At 40.6% G+C, this 15,982-nt stretch overlaps 1 protein-coding gene across 9 annotated transcripts in view; it reads left to right on the forward strand.

Annotated features, from left to right (window-relative positions):
- Positions 1 to 15,982, forward strand: part of LOC101175355 (C-terminal-binding protein 2) — a 104,264-nt gene that overhangs the window by 57,461 nt on the left and 30,821 nt on the right. For 2 of the 9 annotated variants that reach the window (XM_023949167.2, XM_023949166.2), the window contains exon 1: positions 8,330 to 10,201. The exons of 5 other annotated variants lie outside the window; for them this stretch is intronic. In XM_023949167.2, coding sequence (XP_023804935.1) covers positions 8,401 to 10,201 — 1,801 coding nt within the window. In that variant the 5' untranslated portion in view covers positions 8,330 to 8,400. Of the gene's footprint in view, positions 1 to 7,970; positions 8,072 to 8,329; positions 10,202 to 11,660; positions 11,737 to 15,982 lie in introns of those variants that run through there. 2 more of the 9 variants (XM_023949173.2, XM_023949171.2) reach the window with 2 other exon arrangements.

The following is a 15,982-nucleotide window of genomic DNA, read 5'->3' on the forward strand; positions in this document are numbered from 1 at the left end:
TTCTTCCATAGAGTTTTACCAAGTGTGAGATTTTTTCAGCAGAGGGGCAGTGCCATGACAAAATAAGGTTTTGTGCTTTCCTAGAAGTGACCCACAACGGCTCTTTTAAGAGCCACCAACAGAACCCTTTTGAGCTTGATTATCTCTTTTTCCAAGCATGTCATCCTAACCTTTAAAGTACCATACTTTTATGAACATAATGTGCGAAAGCCATTATTTTCTCAGAAATTGACATTGTGTCTTATGATCCAGTGCACTTTGTTTATGAATTCTGGCTGTGCTAATCGACCTGAAACCTATTTTATGTGATACACAGTGCTCAGAAATCTGTCAAAATCTTTTATTGCGACTTTGCTAAACTACTCCATTTGATGGATTGTCAGGGCATTACACCTGCCGTGGTCAGCAGCCTGGTGAAGTGATGCGTGAGCCTTGTGTACCAAAATGAACTGAAAAATGAGTGTGTTGTTTTGTTATTTAGCTGTCGGAACTTAACAATGTTTTGAGTTATTATGAACAAATTGAATGAAGTTTGACCCATCTGTAATGTGACACTCTTGTGAATGCCTGGTTATTGAAATGAATAAGAACGCAGTTTTCTAGACAATATATAGAAAACTTCCCTTAAACCCTCCTGCCTCTTTGTCCTTCTAGGCATTCTGTTTGGAAGTTTTTTTGAGTAATAATTCAAAGTATTATGCAATTCTCAATTGACAATTCAAGATGCAATTCAGGCTTGGAATATTAAAATACATTTTACAATTTAGAATTCAATATCAAAATGTAGAATGTGACACAAAACAGCATGGCACTTTACAATGCAATAGATTTTAAGTTACTTTAAAATGAATTTAAAGCAAACCATGTATTAAAATGTCATATTTTAAATACTGAATTGCAAAATGCATTTTCATTTGAATTATGACATAAAAAATCCATGACAATTTAAAATGCAATTGATTAGGTTTTTATTTAATATTTTATTTTTAAAATTGTCATATTTGTTGGATATTTTATTATTGAATTCTAAATTGCAAAATGTATTTTCATATTCTAAGCCTGAATTGCACATTGAATAATCAATTGAAAAATGCATTTTCAAATTGCATGATTGAGAATTACATATTACGGTACTTTGAATTATGACTGAATCGGCTTTGTATTGCTATGCAGATTACTAATGTAAAGTGCTGCATATTAGCACAAACTGCTTTTCTCTGGAATTCTGCTGGAATTACGTTGATTGCGTCAACAGTTAAAGAGTAACAGTAGCTAAAAACCTGGTAAAAGTTCCGAAAAGTTCGGAAAGTTTTAATGGAACCTTTTTACCGCGAACAGCAGCATTTTCTGAGTTTATTTGCCTTCATCCAAAGGAATAAAAACCTTAAGTAACCTCACTACACTGGCATCAGTCACGTAGTCTTTGAGACTTTACTAAATGTAGATTTAGAGTATTTGTTGCGCAAAGGGTTGCATATGTTTTCCAGCTTGGTCAGTGTTTTTTTTAACAAACTTTGAATACACATGAGCTCTCCAGATGGCCATCATATGCCATCAGAGGATCCATCGTCTGGCCACACTTGTAAGAAAAAGGGAAAAAACAAGAGGGGGGGGGACGGCTGAGGGTTTGATATTTGTTCATGAGCCAGCGACCAGCCAGAGTTGTCCCACTGATTGCATGTGGCAGCGTGATAAGGCTTCCATAGTGATCGTCTCAGAGCAAAGGGGGAAAACACACATAAAGCAAGCCTTTGCACTTGCAGGTAAAATCCTCACTGGGGTATTTTTGGCTGCTGTGGTAAATCATCCTAATCCAGGTTCGTAGTCCAACCAGGTTCCGAGTTGGCAATGAAACAGAGACACAAGGATTTTTGTTGTTGTGTCTTAATCTTTTTCAAGGGAATATCTGGAATGTTTTCTTTGAAGACCATCTGCTGAGACTACACTCTCTTTACAGCCCAATAGAAGCCCAGCTTTTCCTCGTGTTGTTTCAAAAAATACACAATGCAAAGTGTAAATAGCCTTTGTTTAAATAATATTGTTGATGAAATTGTTTGTTTGCTGTAAATATTTGCGGATGTCGTACTGGGACCACGAATGAACTATCAGAAAGCCCGGTGGCGAGATGACGAGGCTGATTAAGCCATTAAAAGTACTTAGCAAAATCTGGCCTGTGTGCGAATGAGGAGGGAGGGTGCTAGTTACCAATATTTTATCAAAAGATTCTCGTTAGCTCAATCAAAGACGCTGCTGGGAAGCTTCAGCTTTAAATCAGCCTTACGAGGGAGAAAAGAAAAGCTTTTAGTCTGTGGCTCTCAGGGGTGGAGAGATTCATTTCTGTCGTCTGTGGAGATGATCATCCATGGCCCGCGTCTCTTTCTGCCTCAGGTTCTATTCATGTTCCCGGCTTCATTTGAGCTTAACCAGTGTTTATCATTCTGCAGCAATTGGGTCGATTAGCTGTTAAAGGAGGACAGCGCTGGTTCGGATGCATTTCTTTTTCTTCTTTTTGCTCCTAGACTGCAATGTTCTGCACCCTTTAGGATGGATTAAAGCCTCTCTAATCTAGTCAGATATTGTTTGAATCAACAGCTGCATTTTATTCATGCTGTGCAATGTGGTGACTTAATGCCTCGATATTTAGGAATAAAACTAATCTTAATGAACAAAACGTATCAACAACAAATAAATGACCTTTTCCCTTGTACATTTTCTTATGTAAAAATGTTATTACCCTGTTATATCAGCCGACAAGACTGTAAGCGACAACAAAATTGGGATTATAAGTAATGTGGCAAATTTGAAAATAAATAAAACAGCCCTGAGATAAAACTGATGTGAAACCAAAACTGAAGCAGCCACTGTTGTATTAATATGCCGTTGCTTAAATATTGAATGAATTTGGCAGTATTTTGTGCAGTTCTGATTAATTGTTAAGTTAAAGTTAAAGTCCCATTAGTTGTCACGCACGCAGGTGAGGTGTGTGAAATTTGTTCTCCGCATTGGACCCATCCCTTGGGAGAGCGGTGAGCTGCAGACGCTCGGGAACCATTTGGTGGTTTAAGTTCATTCTAAAGAAAAAAAATAAATAGTAGTAATTTAGTCTCTTTATTTGCCTTCTACAGACCACACACTCCTAAGCATAGATACAAGTACCAGATGCACAAAATGTTTCTGTCACAAAAACAGTAAATAAAACAAAAGGTTATTATAAATAAATATTCAGCGGTTAAACTCTGTGTACTTGACTTTTACACCTAAATGTTTTACTGCTATTTTGTTGTTGTTTTTATTTTTAGGACAGGATTGCAATAAATGCTAATTAAAGTAAAGAGTTTTGTCGTATTTTGTACTGGCTGGAATCCTAAGGGAATGTCATACAGCACCTAAAACATGCATTACAGTCCAGTATATAAATGCACACATTCAAATCTTTTTAAATACGCTAAGGGACTAAAAAAAGTTGGATGGTGTTAATTCATATAAATCTTCTTTTTTTTTTTTGGGTGAAGTCAAAAATAGCCAATATAAATGCATTTATTCATTCTTCAAAAATTGAAGTTGGTTAATAATATTTGATGACTATGTTTGAGTTGTTGAGCACAGTCTTGCACATACTCATGGTCTTAACCTCTTAGTGTCTGTTGTCGCAAATATTGCAACAAACCTTTTTGGCTCCAAAATTAGCGTATACTTTTAAAAAAAAGCTCAATTATAATTTTTTTTCATAGCTCGAATAAAGTCAGGCTTTATCTGGTTAAAATAAATAACACAATAGCATTTGGATTGGACACAAATCTTTAATATTGGATGCTGTAAACCTTATAAATGAAAAAAGGTTTAAATCATTTTGCTCTGCACTTGTTCTTCAGAGTCTGACAGAAGTTGTATCTCTTCTTATGCCTCTGTCACAACTGCCCCTACCGGTGGATACAGGTTGTCTGCAGGTGTAAAATAGTTTGTGCGAGTGTCCTACAGGTACTCACGTGTCATCTGCACACCCTGTGGATGCATCATTTGCGTGCAGTCAGTAAGGAGCTCGTGCACTCAAGGACTAGAGTGTGGTGTTAGGGCGCCGAACGGTAGCCTTGCCCGAACGTCATAAATACGTGCAACTTTCACATTACCCTTAAGGTGGCCACATGAGGAACTGCAAGACGCACCTGTGCTCCATATAAGATGCAATCACTCCTCTCTACGACCATCTATTGGCCTGAACAACCCATCTGTGTCCGGCTGCTGCTTAATCGATGACCTTTAAAAAGAGTGTTTGACGGTACTCTCCAACACTGTCAAAGGGATTTTATGTGGGGGATTTGTCATGATAATGTGCTTGGCTTTAAGGTGTAACACACTGATGTATGACTAGTGCACCTTAAACTGATGAGCCACAAAAAGAAAAGGTGGATAATAAGGAAATGCAGACTTGTTTAGAGACCGCCAACATCCCAGCGTGTGTTCTTCAACGCTGCATTCGATTTTTCCCAGTGATCAGTGTGTGCCACTTACTCAGTAAATATTTGCTTACAAACCCAGTTTATCCAATCAGAGTTTCATTTCACTTAGCCACATATCTTGTTGTCATTGGCGATGTGAAGACAAATGACATTTACTGCTCCTTCTTTTCTGTCATCCGCTCCTTCTCCTCCTCTTCTCTCACTCAGCTGCACACTCCTCATCTCTCCAAAAAGCAAGCGGGCTGTCGCCTCTCCCTTCTGTCTGCCCCATCTGTGATGCAGTATGGGGCACTGGCTTGATAACGATCAGCAAGCAGAGCTCGAACAGGCACACGAGGCAAAAGATGGGCCGCTAAAATGGAAGACAAAAACTCCTCCACGACAACAAGAGGTCTTGCCATCCAGCTCTCCCCCCACGCTCCATCCAGCCATGTAAATGTGTGACATGCTGCTAGATGCAGAGATGTGGGGTGGTAAAGAGCGGGAGAACTGTCTCAATAGCGCAGAGCCGTCGAAAGGCTGCAGGACCAGAATTGGTACCATGTGTTATTATTTTTTTTTTTTTTTGGTCCCTTGTCGTCGCCATGAAAGTCCCAGAGGCTTGTTAAAACTTTAATATACTGTACAATCGCAGTAATTGAGAATTTTCAAGTTCTCCTGGCCACGGTTTTAATTTATGAAGTCCCTATGAAAGTTTAATAGATCAGCAGTTGTAGAGTTGCTGCTATCGACATTCTCTCCAGCTATCTGGGCTTGCCAAGTCCTGCCGTTGGCGTCCTGTGCCCTAGAAAGATGGCCAGATTGCTCTGAAGGCATAACTGTTGCTGGACGTCTGTTCAGCACATTGTACCTAGAGGTCTTTAACACAACTGCCTAATTATTTCTGACCAAGCCTGAGTTGGCATCAATTTTAGCCTACTTGTGAATCTGTTTATTCTGAAAAGAATCTTGTTACATTCTGAAGTATCCTTGTGTAGTTATAAATCCTCCAATAGTCAGAATGGGACATCCTCTTGAATTTAACCAGTCCTACTGTACTTGAGGTTTTCATTATGGCCCACAGCAGTCCTGTACTGCAAGGAGTGTATTTATTTAGCAATTCTTCTTTCTGACTGCACGTTTAAGCGAAAATGTCATCCCCGCCACATACTCAAAACCTTATCAGATATCCAATACATGAATGAGGCCAAAATCTTTAATGGGGCTCAAATCCACTAACAAAACCAAAACACACATGTCGGGGATATCCAAAGGAAGTTTTGAAATTATTATGGGATGACCACTGGACCTACAGCTTTCTGGCCATTTTGTGGCAAAGTGTGATAATTTGTCATTTTCGCATTTTAATAGAATATGTAAAAAAAAAAGCTTTTGTTTTTTCGTTCTAGAGATTTTGATCTATCTGGAAAAATTGTGTTGGTAATAGAAATAGTAGATTTTTAACATTGCGGCAAGCTATTTAAAGTGGCATTCCCCTCTTGCTTGCCCTTTTTTTACCGTAATATTGTTAAAATGTATTACATGAGTCATTTGCTAAAGCGGAACTAAATTAAATGACTTACAATACAAACATATTAGGAATGTGGGTGTGTTTAACAGAAAACCTCTGTTGCCTAGGAAATCTAAAAGTTTTATTTAGCTAATTCCTTTAAAAAAATACATAGACCTGTCCGTCACTTCCAGGAGACCCAAAAAAAATGGTTTCAACCAACAGAAAAGCCACCATTTTGAAAAAAAATGCTTTTTAAATGTATCATACGCAGCTCCGACTAGGATGCCAGGGGCAGAAGGGGAGAGTGAGGGCCGTGTAGCAGCCGCTCAGCCAGTGTGTGTGGTCAAAAGGGGGTAGCAACGGCAGGGGAAGGTAGCGCCATTTGCAGCTTCAGTTCTTATTGAAATTTCACTGTGAAGCGAGATTCAGGTAAAACACACAGCTCCAAAATTTATTGCCCGCGATTGCCGTACACAGAGGCCAATTCAATGATCAACACAATGATTAATGATGTTTTGTAGCGACAAAAAGCACACAGAGACTGCGAGGATTGCGCGGAAAAATAATTGCTGGGTATGTTTCCCATTTTAATGAAAAAAAAAAAGAAAAGAGCATCCTTCATATGCTCTTCCTTCCTGACTATATTGCGCCACAGGGAGAATGAGGCCGCTCTAATTTCTTTTTGTTTGACCTACTTTAGTAATTCCAATGTTCCGTAATTAAAAAATCTTTTTATTGTTCTTGATGCGCTCTTTATATTGCGTCACTGGCCTGTGAAAAGCAACTAAATCTATTTCAGGTGGTCCCACTGTGAATTGACATGTGGTAAGATATTGTCCAAAGTCTAATTTCAGTTCTAAAGGGATTCAAACAGCTTTTCTTTTGTAGTATCTAAACAATTCATTGTGAGCACACTCCTAAAAACTTGTTTGAAGGCCATTTTTCTTCTTTTTGGGCCTTTTCTTTTGTCACAGTCCAGTTAGAGCAACCCAATCATTTTTCCTTTCCCTTGTTCTATTATTGTCTGCCGGAAAGGTCAAGATGAAGCTGCCAGGCTCTCCTTTTATCACATACTTATCAGAACTCCCTTCTTCTCCTTCTGTCACTGTTCCCATTACTCATGTGACACCAAGTAAACACCAAAGAGTTATCTCTCAGCTCTAGAATCTCAGATAAGCCACATATGCTGCATCACACATCCGGTATGCAGCATGAAGCAGCAAAGGCAACGATGAGCAACTAGTGCCGAATCAGATTTTTCCGAACTAAATCAGCATAATTATTTCATTTGTCATGTAAATATCAATAACCACTAGGAAAAAATGTAACACAGAGAACCTCTTATACTGAAATGCACAAATCTGTATCAAATAAGAGCATATTACTTTTTGTCTACATTTGAATGTTTAAAAACTGTTCCTACGTGTTGTTTTAGACTGAAGCACACTTTTTGGGACCCATTAAAGTCACATTTTTGTTTTCTGGGAAATGCATTTTAATTTATGAATGCATATTTGTAAGTATTCAAATATGTGAGACTGCAGTTGCCCAGTAGAGGAGGCTGTGCATTCTTAGTGTCTGAAGTGGAGCATGTCCTGGTTTGCTGCAGGCAGCCAGCAGATTAAGTGTTACCTCCTCAAGTCTTTGTCAGACTAGACTTCCCCCTCTCTCCAGGGACATGCATGTAGGTCCCCTGACTCCCCAGCCTCTTGATGGGGAGGATTCATTCATCCCCGGCTGTGTGCCAGCAAGAAGTTGCCCACGAAAAGACAAAATTGGTTCTAGCTTTGCACTTCATACATTTATCAAGGGACATTGGCACAGTGTTTGCTCTATACAGTGTTTAGCCGGAGTGATGTCACCAAGCTGGTGGGTTTAAGCAGGTCTTAGTTTGACACTAATCCCCTAGTGGCGAACACAGTAGACGGGAGGAATGTCCCTGCCAATAGCATGCATCGACACGCTTTGGATTAGCGCGTCTCGTCCCCTCCTCCAGTCTGTTGTCATTGTCCAGCATGTGTTTTTACCCCAATTTCTTACCCTGAGTATTCGTTTGGAGTGTAACCATGATGCCCAGCACAAGCATGCTCCCTCCTGAATGGAGCAAAGCCTCGCTCTAAAGGTGTGTTATCTTTACGTTTGCATGTGTACGTGTGCTTTCATTGTGTCCATCATATTGTTTGTCTGTCCTCATGGATTTCTAATGTTTCTAGGGCTGAATTATTTAGATAGCCTGCCAGCAGGGAGATACATGATACTAAAGACTTAAGAGAGAGGTGGTGGTGGTGGGAGGGTGGGTGCAACAGTTGCAGATTAGGTAAAAGGGTGCCTCCTTCCTCACCTGTCCTCCTTGCTCCCATTTGATTGGGTGGGGAGTGTAACTGGAGAGTTGAAATTCAATACCCAGCTTTATTTTCCACTTTAAAACTGCCCTCGTTGTTGTCTTCACTGATGCCTGACCAAAGTGAGCAGTCGCATTTCGGTGGCTCTCTGGGCCGGGAAGGTCCTGAGTGGAGTGAGGGCCAGACCGACAGGGCTTCCAGTCGCTGTCAACACTGTGGGACCATTGCTAGGCCACTGGGTAGTGAACGTCGGGAGCTTTGGATGCACCATTATCCCCACCTTGCTCCAAAAGAAGACCCAGTCCACCAGCTTTCCTTCTACAGGCAGATCCAAGAGAATCAACATGACCTTCTGAGAAAGAGCCCTGCGCCCGATCTGAACAGTAACCTCTACCTCAGGAGGATGATGGCAGGGCGGGCCTCGGTACCGCCTCAGGATTACTACCTGACTGACGGTACCTTATCTGGTCAGCCGCCTGAAGAACCTGGGTTTTACAGGGATAACCAGCACATGCTTGCCAGATCAGCTCTGCATTATGGGCCCAGTGCTGGGGGGGTTACGCCTATGTGGGATCAAGGACAGACAAGGGCCACACCTTCTGTACTGGCCTCTGCTTCTACACCTAAACCTGGGCTTCCTCCTCCTCCTCCACTTATTCCCCCGCCTCCTCCCCCTCCCTTGCATGAGCTGAGCCGTTTGTACAGGGAATCTCTGGGATCTAAGATGATCCCAGACGGCCAGCGTATTGGCGGCAGGTCTGCTTCTCCTTCTGTGTACGGGGTTCAGCCCCCTCTTCCTATTTACGCTTCTGAGCGACCGTCTCTTTCTGCTCGACAAGCTTACCACAGCATTGACGTCTTTCCGCTGGAAGCTCGCCAGCCACCCGCCAATAGTTCAGTGGTGGATTCACTTTCTCAGGGAATGGACGGATCTCTTTCCCAGGCTTATGGAGCTGTTGCTTCGCAGAGGCTGCCCTATGACCCAAATTATGATCCCAGCTCAGCTATGGTGGCTGCAACAGCTGGATTGAACCATACCTTACCTCCTGTCCACCCCAGCGCTGCAGACCCTAAAAAGATGGTGGACCCTACCTTCCTGGCTTTCCTGCGAGCTGAAGGTTTGGCTGAAAGCACTATTACTCTTCTGCTTCAACATGGTTTTGATTCCATTGGTACACTGGGGATGATGGAGGATCATGATATCCGGTCAGTAGCCCCTAACTTAGGCCAGGCCCGTGTTTTGTCACGCGTGGTAGTTGGATACAAGACAGGTGGAGCACCTTCTCGTACTCGATCAAACAGCTTCACCCACCGCAACGACCTCTACATGCAGCCCCAGGGCTTGACTATGGATCCGGGCCTGATGCAGCAACCTCCTGGCACCATCCAGACTGTGTCTCCAAGAATGGGAGAGTTTCTTGGAAGAAGACCCAGTAGCGCTCCCTCCCAACATCTCCTGGAGACCACTACCTACCCAGCAGCTCGCCCACTGGCAACTGGTTCCTTTCCAGCCAACACTGGTGAATATAACAATGTAATGACTCAGGGAAGACCTTTGTCCATGTACAATTCCCACACTGGTCTTGCCATGTCTGCTATTGGACAGCAGCCTTTACAAGCTCCAGGCGCCCCTGGGGTAGCCCCCAAAACCTACTCTGGATCCTATTCTCCAATGGAGCTGATGAAACGACCTCCCAACCTTCCCCCAACATCCCCTATGGTAGCAGCAAGTCCACTTCACAGCCCGCAGCTTTTGCGAAAAGGGATCAACGCTCCTCCAGAGAATACCATGGTTCCAGCCTCCTCTTCCACGACTCTTCAAACTCAATACCCTAACAACCCCAAGATGGTTGGCCGTCGCACTGGTCCGCCAGTTATAGTCTCAACCATGACCACCACGCCTGACACAAGTAACGTGGACCTGACTTTTCTCATTTTTTTCTGTCGTTTGTGCTGGTTGGAAAACCTTTAGCATCTAAGGATAAGTGTAGCTCTGAAAAATGTATAGTTAATAGAAAAGAAATCCTACCTCGTCTATTTTTTGTATGAACAAACACATAAAACAAGTCTGAAAAGTTAAGCAGCTTTGCTCTAAGAAGTCTTTAATTTTCCCCTCTTATTTTGCAACTTTGTATGAATGTATTTCATTAGAGTTATGTCAGTTGCCAGAGGGGATACTGTCTTATAAGCAGGCCAAATTATATGTGATGAACAGCATTCCTGCTCTTGAGAAAGCTGTCATTTGGACATTCTCTTTTAATTAAGATGGATAAAATTTCATTTTTTAACAGCTTTTGTGCTTTAAGAGATGAGATGAGTTACATTTCTACAGCAAACATGATCATTGCAACGTTCTCCATTAAAGAGGATTATTTATCGGTTGTTTTTCCTCTCAAAACATTCAGAAAATCAAGTGTCAAAAACATGACCTGCTTGTTTTATAATGTGTAAGGAGTTGCTGTTTTTCTGCTTTACGATATACTCTCTCCTAATCAGAGGATTAGCTGCTTTTAATCCAATTACATTAACTGGATGTGTATTTGTGTGGACTATAATAGGTAACTGTTTTTCTGAGCCTTCAAACTGAAGTTGTGTTTACAGTACGCCGAAAATAGTATTTTCCAGTTCTTGTTTATCATAAATACACTTCAACTTTGAGAGACAGAATGTTAAAGAAGGAATCCATTAAATGCATTGTATTTTAGTATTTGTATTTTATTTTTCTTGCTATATTAGTCTTTTCCAGGTGGTAGCTTGTCCTAATAATTCTCTCAATTCTGATTTTGCTCCTTCAGCAACTTCATCTAACAATGGATTCCCTTCGCTGCTGATCCAAAAGCCTACTTTCTAATTGTGTGTTGCTTGGTAACACAGCAGGGTTAACCAGAGTTGGATAATCTTTACACCAATTGCATGAGAAACAGGGGAGATCTGAAATGCTGTGATGCGGGTTTGTGGTAAAATCGGAAAAATAATAAGTTTTACCTCAACTAATAACAGGGTTTCTCCTACTGCGTCTGTCAGTTGCATTGATCATAGTAAAATGAGGCAGTTGTAATGAGAAAAGCTTCTCATGTTACTCTTAGGGGTTGGTTGCTCAATGATCCGGTCTTTTGCATCCGGCTTGTGTACATCGATAGTACATTTTGTCATCTTACACCAAAGCATTGGTGTGTTTCCATGATGCAGATGACAGCAATTTAAAAACAACGACCCAAAGTCCCTGGAAACATTTCGATGAAATGTGCGTGTGGGAGGGCCCGCACCTGTGCACTCCTCTCCTATGGGCATGGAATTGGTTGGCTGAAGCTATAAGTAGTGCTAATAATGGCTTTAAACGGTTCAGCCAAGCTTAGTTGTTCAGTTCCCTTCAACGTACAGTAGCAAGAGCAGCGTGCAGCACTCATGGAGTTGTCTGTCAGTGGTGTTCTGCAGAGCAGCACAGGTGGGTAAACCATAGCTTGAGCATCACGTGAAGCTGAGTAGCCAACCTACATAGAGGTGCGATTGGCTTGGTAGCCTTCATTGCGCGTGTGCTCGGTAGATTAAGTAAAGGTGCACCGTCACACGTGGTTTCCCTGCGGAGATAATCCGCCAGAACATCTTCAGCTGTGCTTTTCTGGGCTGGATGATTAGGAGGTGATGTTGGGAGGCCAGTGATGGTTTGTTGCAGCTTATCAGGGAGTGATCCACAACTTCATTTCAGGTCACCTGAATCTGTTCTGTAACAATCTAATTAGGTTGCACCCACTTCTTCCTGGGAACAGAAAGCAATCGTTTTTGTTTTTGATCGGAGGTCATGGCTGTTCCAGCTGACAGCAATGGCACACAGATCCCGTGGGGGCCCAAATGGGCTTTTAATCTCAGTGGCTGTGTTTGGAAGGGCTTTCATCAGAATGCATGGCACATGTCCTCTCAGCTGTCCTTGGCCGAACTGCCTTCTTTCAGGTGTTTGGGACAGAAAGGTGGCTTTCTGTCTGCCTGTGTTGCCACTTTTGATTTCCTGCCAATTTGCATGACAGTAAAGCATTTGGTATTTATTATTGTGCTCCTCACTGTCAAGAAAGCACAGAGAAATGACAACTTAATCTGTTTTAAGATGCAGGGGGGGAAAAAAAGCCATTTTAAAAGCTTTGCCTGATAGCTCTCCTTTAACAAATAGAGGTCACATCTAGAAACAAAATGTTCTGATTTGATGATGGCTGGATGCGATGAAGGTCACGACAGGTCATACTGGCATTGGAAGCTTAAGCTTTAATCTAAATATCCAGCGAGAGAATGATGAAATACTTCAGATGGGTTTTCCTAAGAAGAGTTGATTGCACTAATGTATGTTCACAACATAAACAAGGAGTTTTGAGGTTTTCTAGTGAGCAGACACGACTTCCTTAGCTGAATGTGTGTGTGTGTGCTCAGATGTGTGGAACGCTGTTTGTGTGTTAGTGTTTCTGATGCATGCATTTTTGTTGACACTGTGCACAATCTAAGCAATGCATTCTTGAATTTGGGCAAATCATTTTTGTAGAATTTCTGGTCATCAAAGAAGGAAAAATTTGACCCATTTTGCCTAATAAACATTAGCTATATTCCTAAACTCTAATGTTCAATAGATTGTAATAATATATATTGTATAATATTTCATGGAAGATTTACAATTTTTTACTTAACAATTCCACCTTTTATACAGTTAGGCCACATGTTGCACGAAGATTCATTTCTGAATAAGCACTCCAAATTTGTTTCAAAATAAAAGTTTAAAAGTTAAATCCTAATTGAATCAAATCGAAAACACATCGGTGATTTGATCTTGAAATAAAAATAGACTTGAAGCTTACAAAATTGGATAGTACAGATCAATTATAGTTAGTTAACAAATCATTGATAAACCGATTGTTAATGATTTATAAATTACTTGTTAAATAATAGTTAATAGGTCGTTAAGTATTTATAAATAGGTTTTATTATTTGGTAAAAGAGTGTTAACAATTTGTTAGTAAAATACTAATGACTTATTAATTATAAGTTCTTTAAAGTTACTGTTATTATAAAGATAAAACTACTCATTTATTTACTGATAGTAAATGTGGAACATTTCCAGCTTTAGATTAACTTTTAAATAAATAAATGTAAAAATACATACATGTGGCAATAGTTAACACTTTGCTAATTTATTGACTCACACTTTACAGATCAGTTATTAATAGCAAAAGCTAATTAACATTGTTGTTGCAATAATCAAACCTTTTAAACTCTACTTAATTGACTTTCTGTTTCTTAGCTTTAATTATTATTTTAGCTTGAAAAATAGACTTTTCCACAGAAGCATCTTTTTTTCCTCCCCCTGAGGAAAAAAACTGAAGAATCGTAGTGTGGAGCCCCACCCACTCCCACTGCCGTTTCCTAGCCGTCCGTGGCTGTTTTCTCATGGCTGGTCTTTCCAACTCATCACTTGTTTTCGCAGAGGGATTTATTGTTTCTGCAAAAGCAGCCAACCCGTGGAGAGGACGCAGCCTTCGTACAAACGAGGAACAGCTGCTCTCCCCCTGCATGTGACAGCTCCAGTGTTTCTGTGTGGGAGTGGGTGTTACCAGCTGACCTCTGCATGGGGTCAGAGGTCTTATTTCTGCTCGAAAAGTCATCTAGTTAGTCAAATCTTCAAATCAAACGGTTAAAGTATCGTACGCTTCCTTGTGTTTTATCTTTTCTGTTCAGTTTCAGATTACATAACAGACGTTTGTAGATGTCTCTTGATGGCGTTAAAGCGGAATGCTTTTCAGCCAGATGTTTAATCCCAGTATTCTCAGACCATAGGGGTTTATATATGGTTTTATTGATGACATCCAAGGCATATGGAGGCTTTAAAAGAACCGTTGAAGTAGCAATATTCATAAAGCACTGGGTGATGATTTAGAAACCTCTAAAACGTTTTACCCATTTTTAAAGCTAGATTTAAAAAAAGTCAGAATTACAAACTCAAAAAAAGGATTAATACAATTGTTGAACTTCATGAAATCCAACTTTCTTTACAACTAAATTTAGTGTTTGAATAGGTAAACATTTATTCGCTAAATGACATAGAAACACAAAATAATGCATAGTCAGCAAAACTTTGATGACCATGATGGCTCTACGACATACTGCTTTTTCACGCTTTATTCAAAATAATAACTTTATACCTTTTTGATAAAATTGTGTTGAAAGAGTGGAGCAGTCAAAACAAGACAACAAAGCTGTTTCTATGTTCTATGATCTCTCAGTTTCTTTGCTTTTAAGTAAGTTATAAAAGGATTAGGTAGATTTGGATGTTTTAAGGCAAATCTAGTGATGAAAATGTGGTCAAAAAATAGACTAGAAATTGTTGGTTCTCTCATAGGTTTGAGCAAAAACATTTAAAAAGTTTTTTTGTTTTTATGACCAATTTAATAAACTAGAATAATATTTATTTTAAAAGTTTTATGGCATATTTAAGCTGAAATCACACTGGATGTGGGTTGTCCGCAGGCGAACAATGGGCGAACCTGTTCGGGGCATGCAGGTAGTCTGCCGTAAAAATTAAGGCAGTAGAGCCCAGTGAGCCCATAGAGCAAAATTGGTGATGTAGATTTTATTCCACGGGCATGCTGGAGGCGACAGGTCGTAGCAAGCACTTATACAACAGGCTAGGGTGAAGTAGGTGAGACGCAGTTATGTCGTACTGATTTTTTATTCCATTATTTTTTAACCCCGCGAACTGTGCAAGTAGCCCATTAGTACTGATCCAGTGAGATATGAGCGTTGCTTGCATTCAGCCTGGCTGTTAGAAAAAAAAATTAGACAATCAGAGCACAGTTTGTGTAGACATCGTCCTACAGGCTCTTATTAACATGTGCAGCATTTGCATTTTCAGTAAGGATAGTCATTAGTACGTGCAACTTACATTAGCCTTACAAATAATTCGCGATAACTCTACTACATGCAAAACAATCGTATGTTTCATTGACGGGGCTTTACAAGCCTCAAGGGAACAGCAGAATGCATCTGCACTCATCTTAACTCTTTGACAGCGGGGATGTCGTCTGCAGTTCCAAAAAAACTTTACTCTTTGACCGTTCACGCAAATCCGCTGATTTACATAAAGCACTATTGTAAAGTGTTGCATATCAGCGCAAATCTTGTTTTTTTCGATTCAGAATCCACTGGAATTACTATAGTTGGTAGAATTCTTACAATAGTCAAAAGAATGTCGGTGTTAAAGGGTTAGGATGCGTACGTATGCATGCATGTGTTTAACCTGTTGTCTGCCTGATTTTGGAAGACCACTGGTTGAACTCCAGCTGTCATGGATCTACAGCTCCTCAGGGTTTTATAACTAGATGGGGGGGGTTTTATCTGCAGCCACTTTGTCTTCATACACCGACTGTTACAACTGAGATGAATCATTTGGCTATTTTAGGAAATTGCATTGCCATTGTTTATCCATCTTGTCCTCAGCCCGTGCAAATCTTGTTTACATGTTTGCAGAGCGGCTTGGGCTTACTGCACATGCTCCGAAAATGGCATCACTTTGATATAATCTCCCCAATTATCTGTCGTCAAACATGCGCTGGGAGAAGGCCGTTCTTTTTTCTTTTTTTTTTTCTTTTTGTTGCACATGTCACAGCAACAGCTGCATTTACTCAAACAGACAACTACCTCTGCACACCTCCCCAATT

Source organism: Oryzias latipes, chromosome 19 (genome assembly GCF_053564925.1).
Source record: "Oryzias latipes strain Hd-rR chromosome 19, Olatipes_Hd-rR_3.1".
NCBI lineage: Eukaryota > Metazoa > Chordata > Actinopteri > Beloniformes > Adrianichthyidae > Oryzias > Oryzias latipes.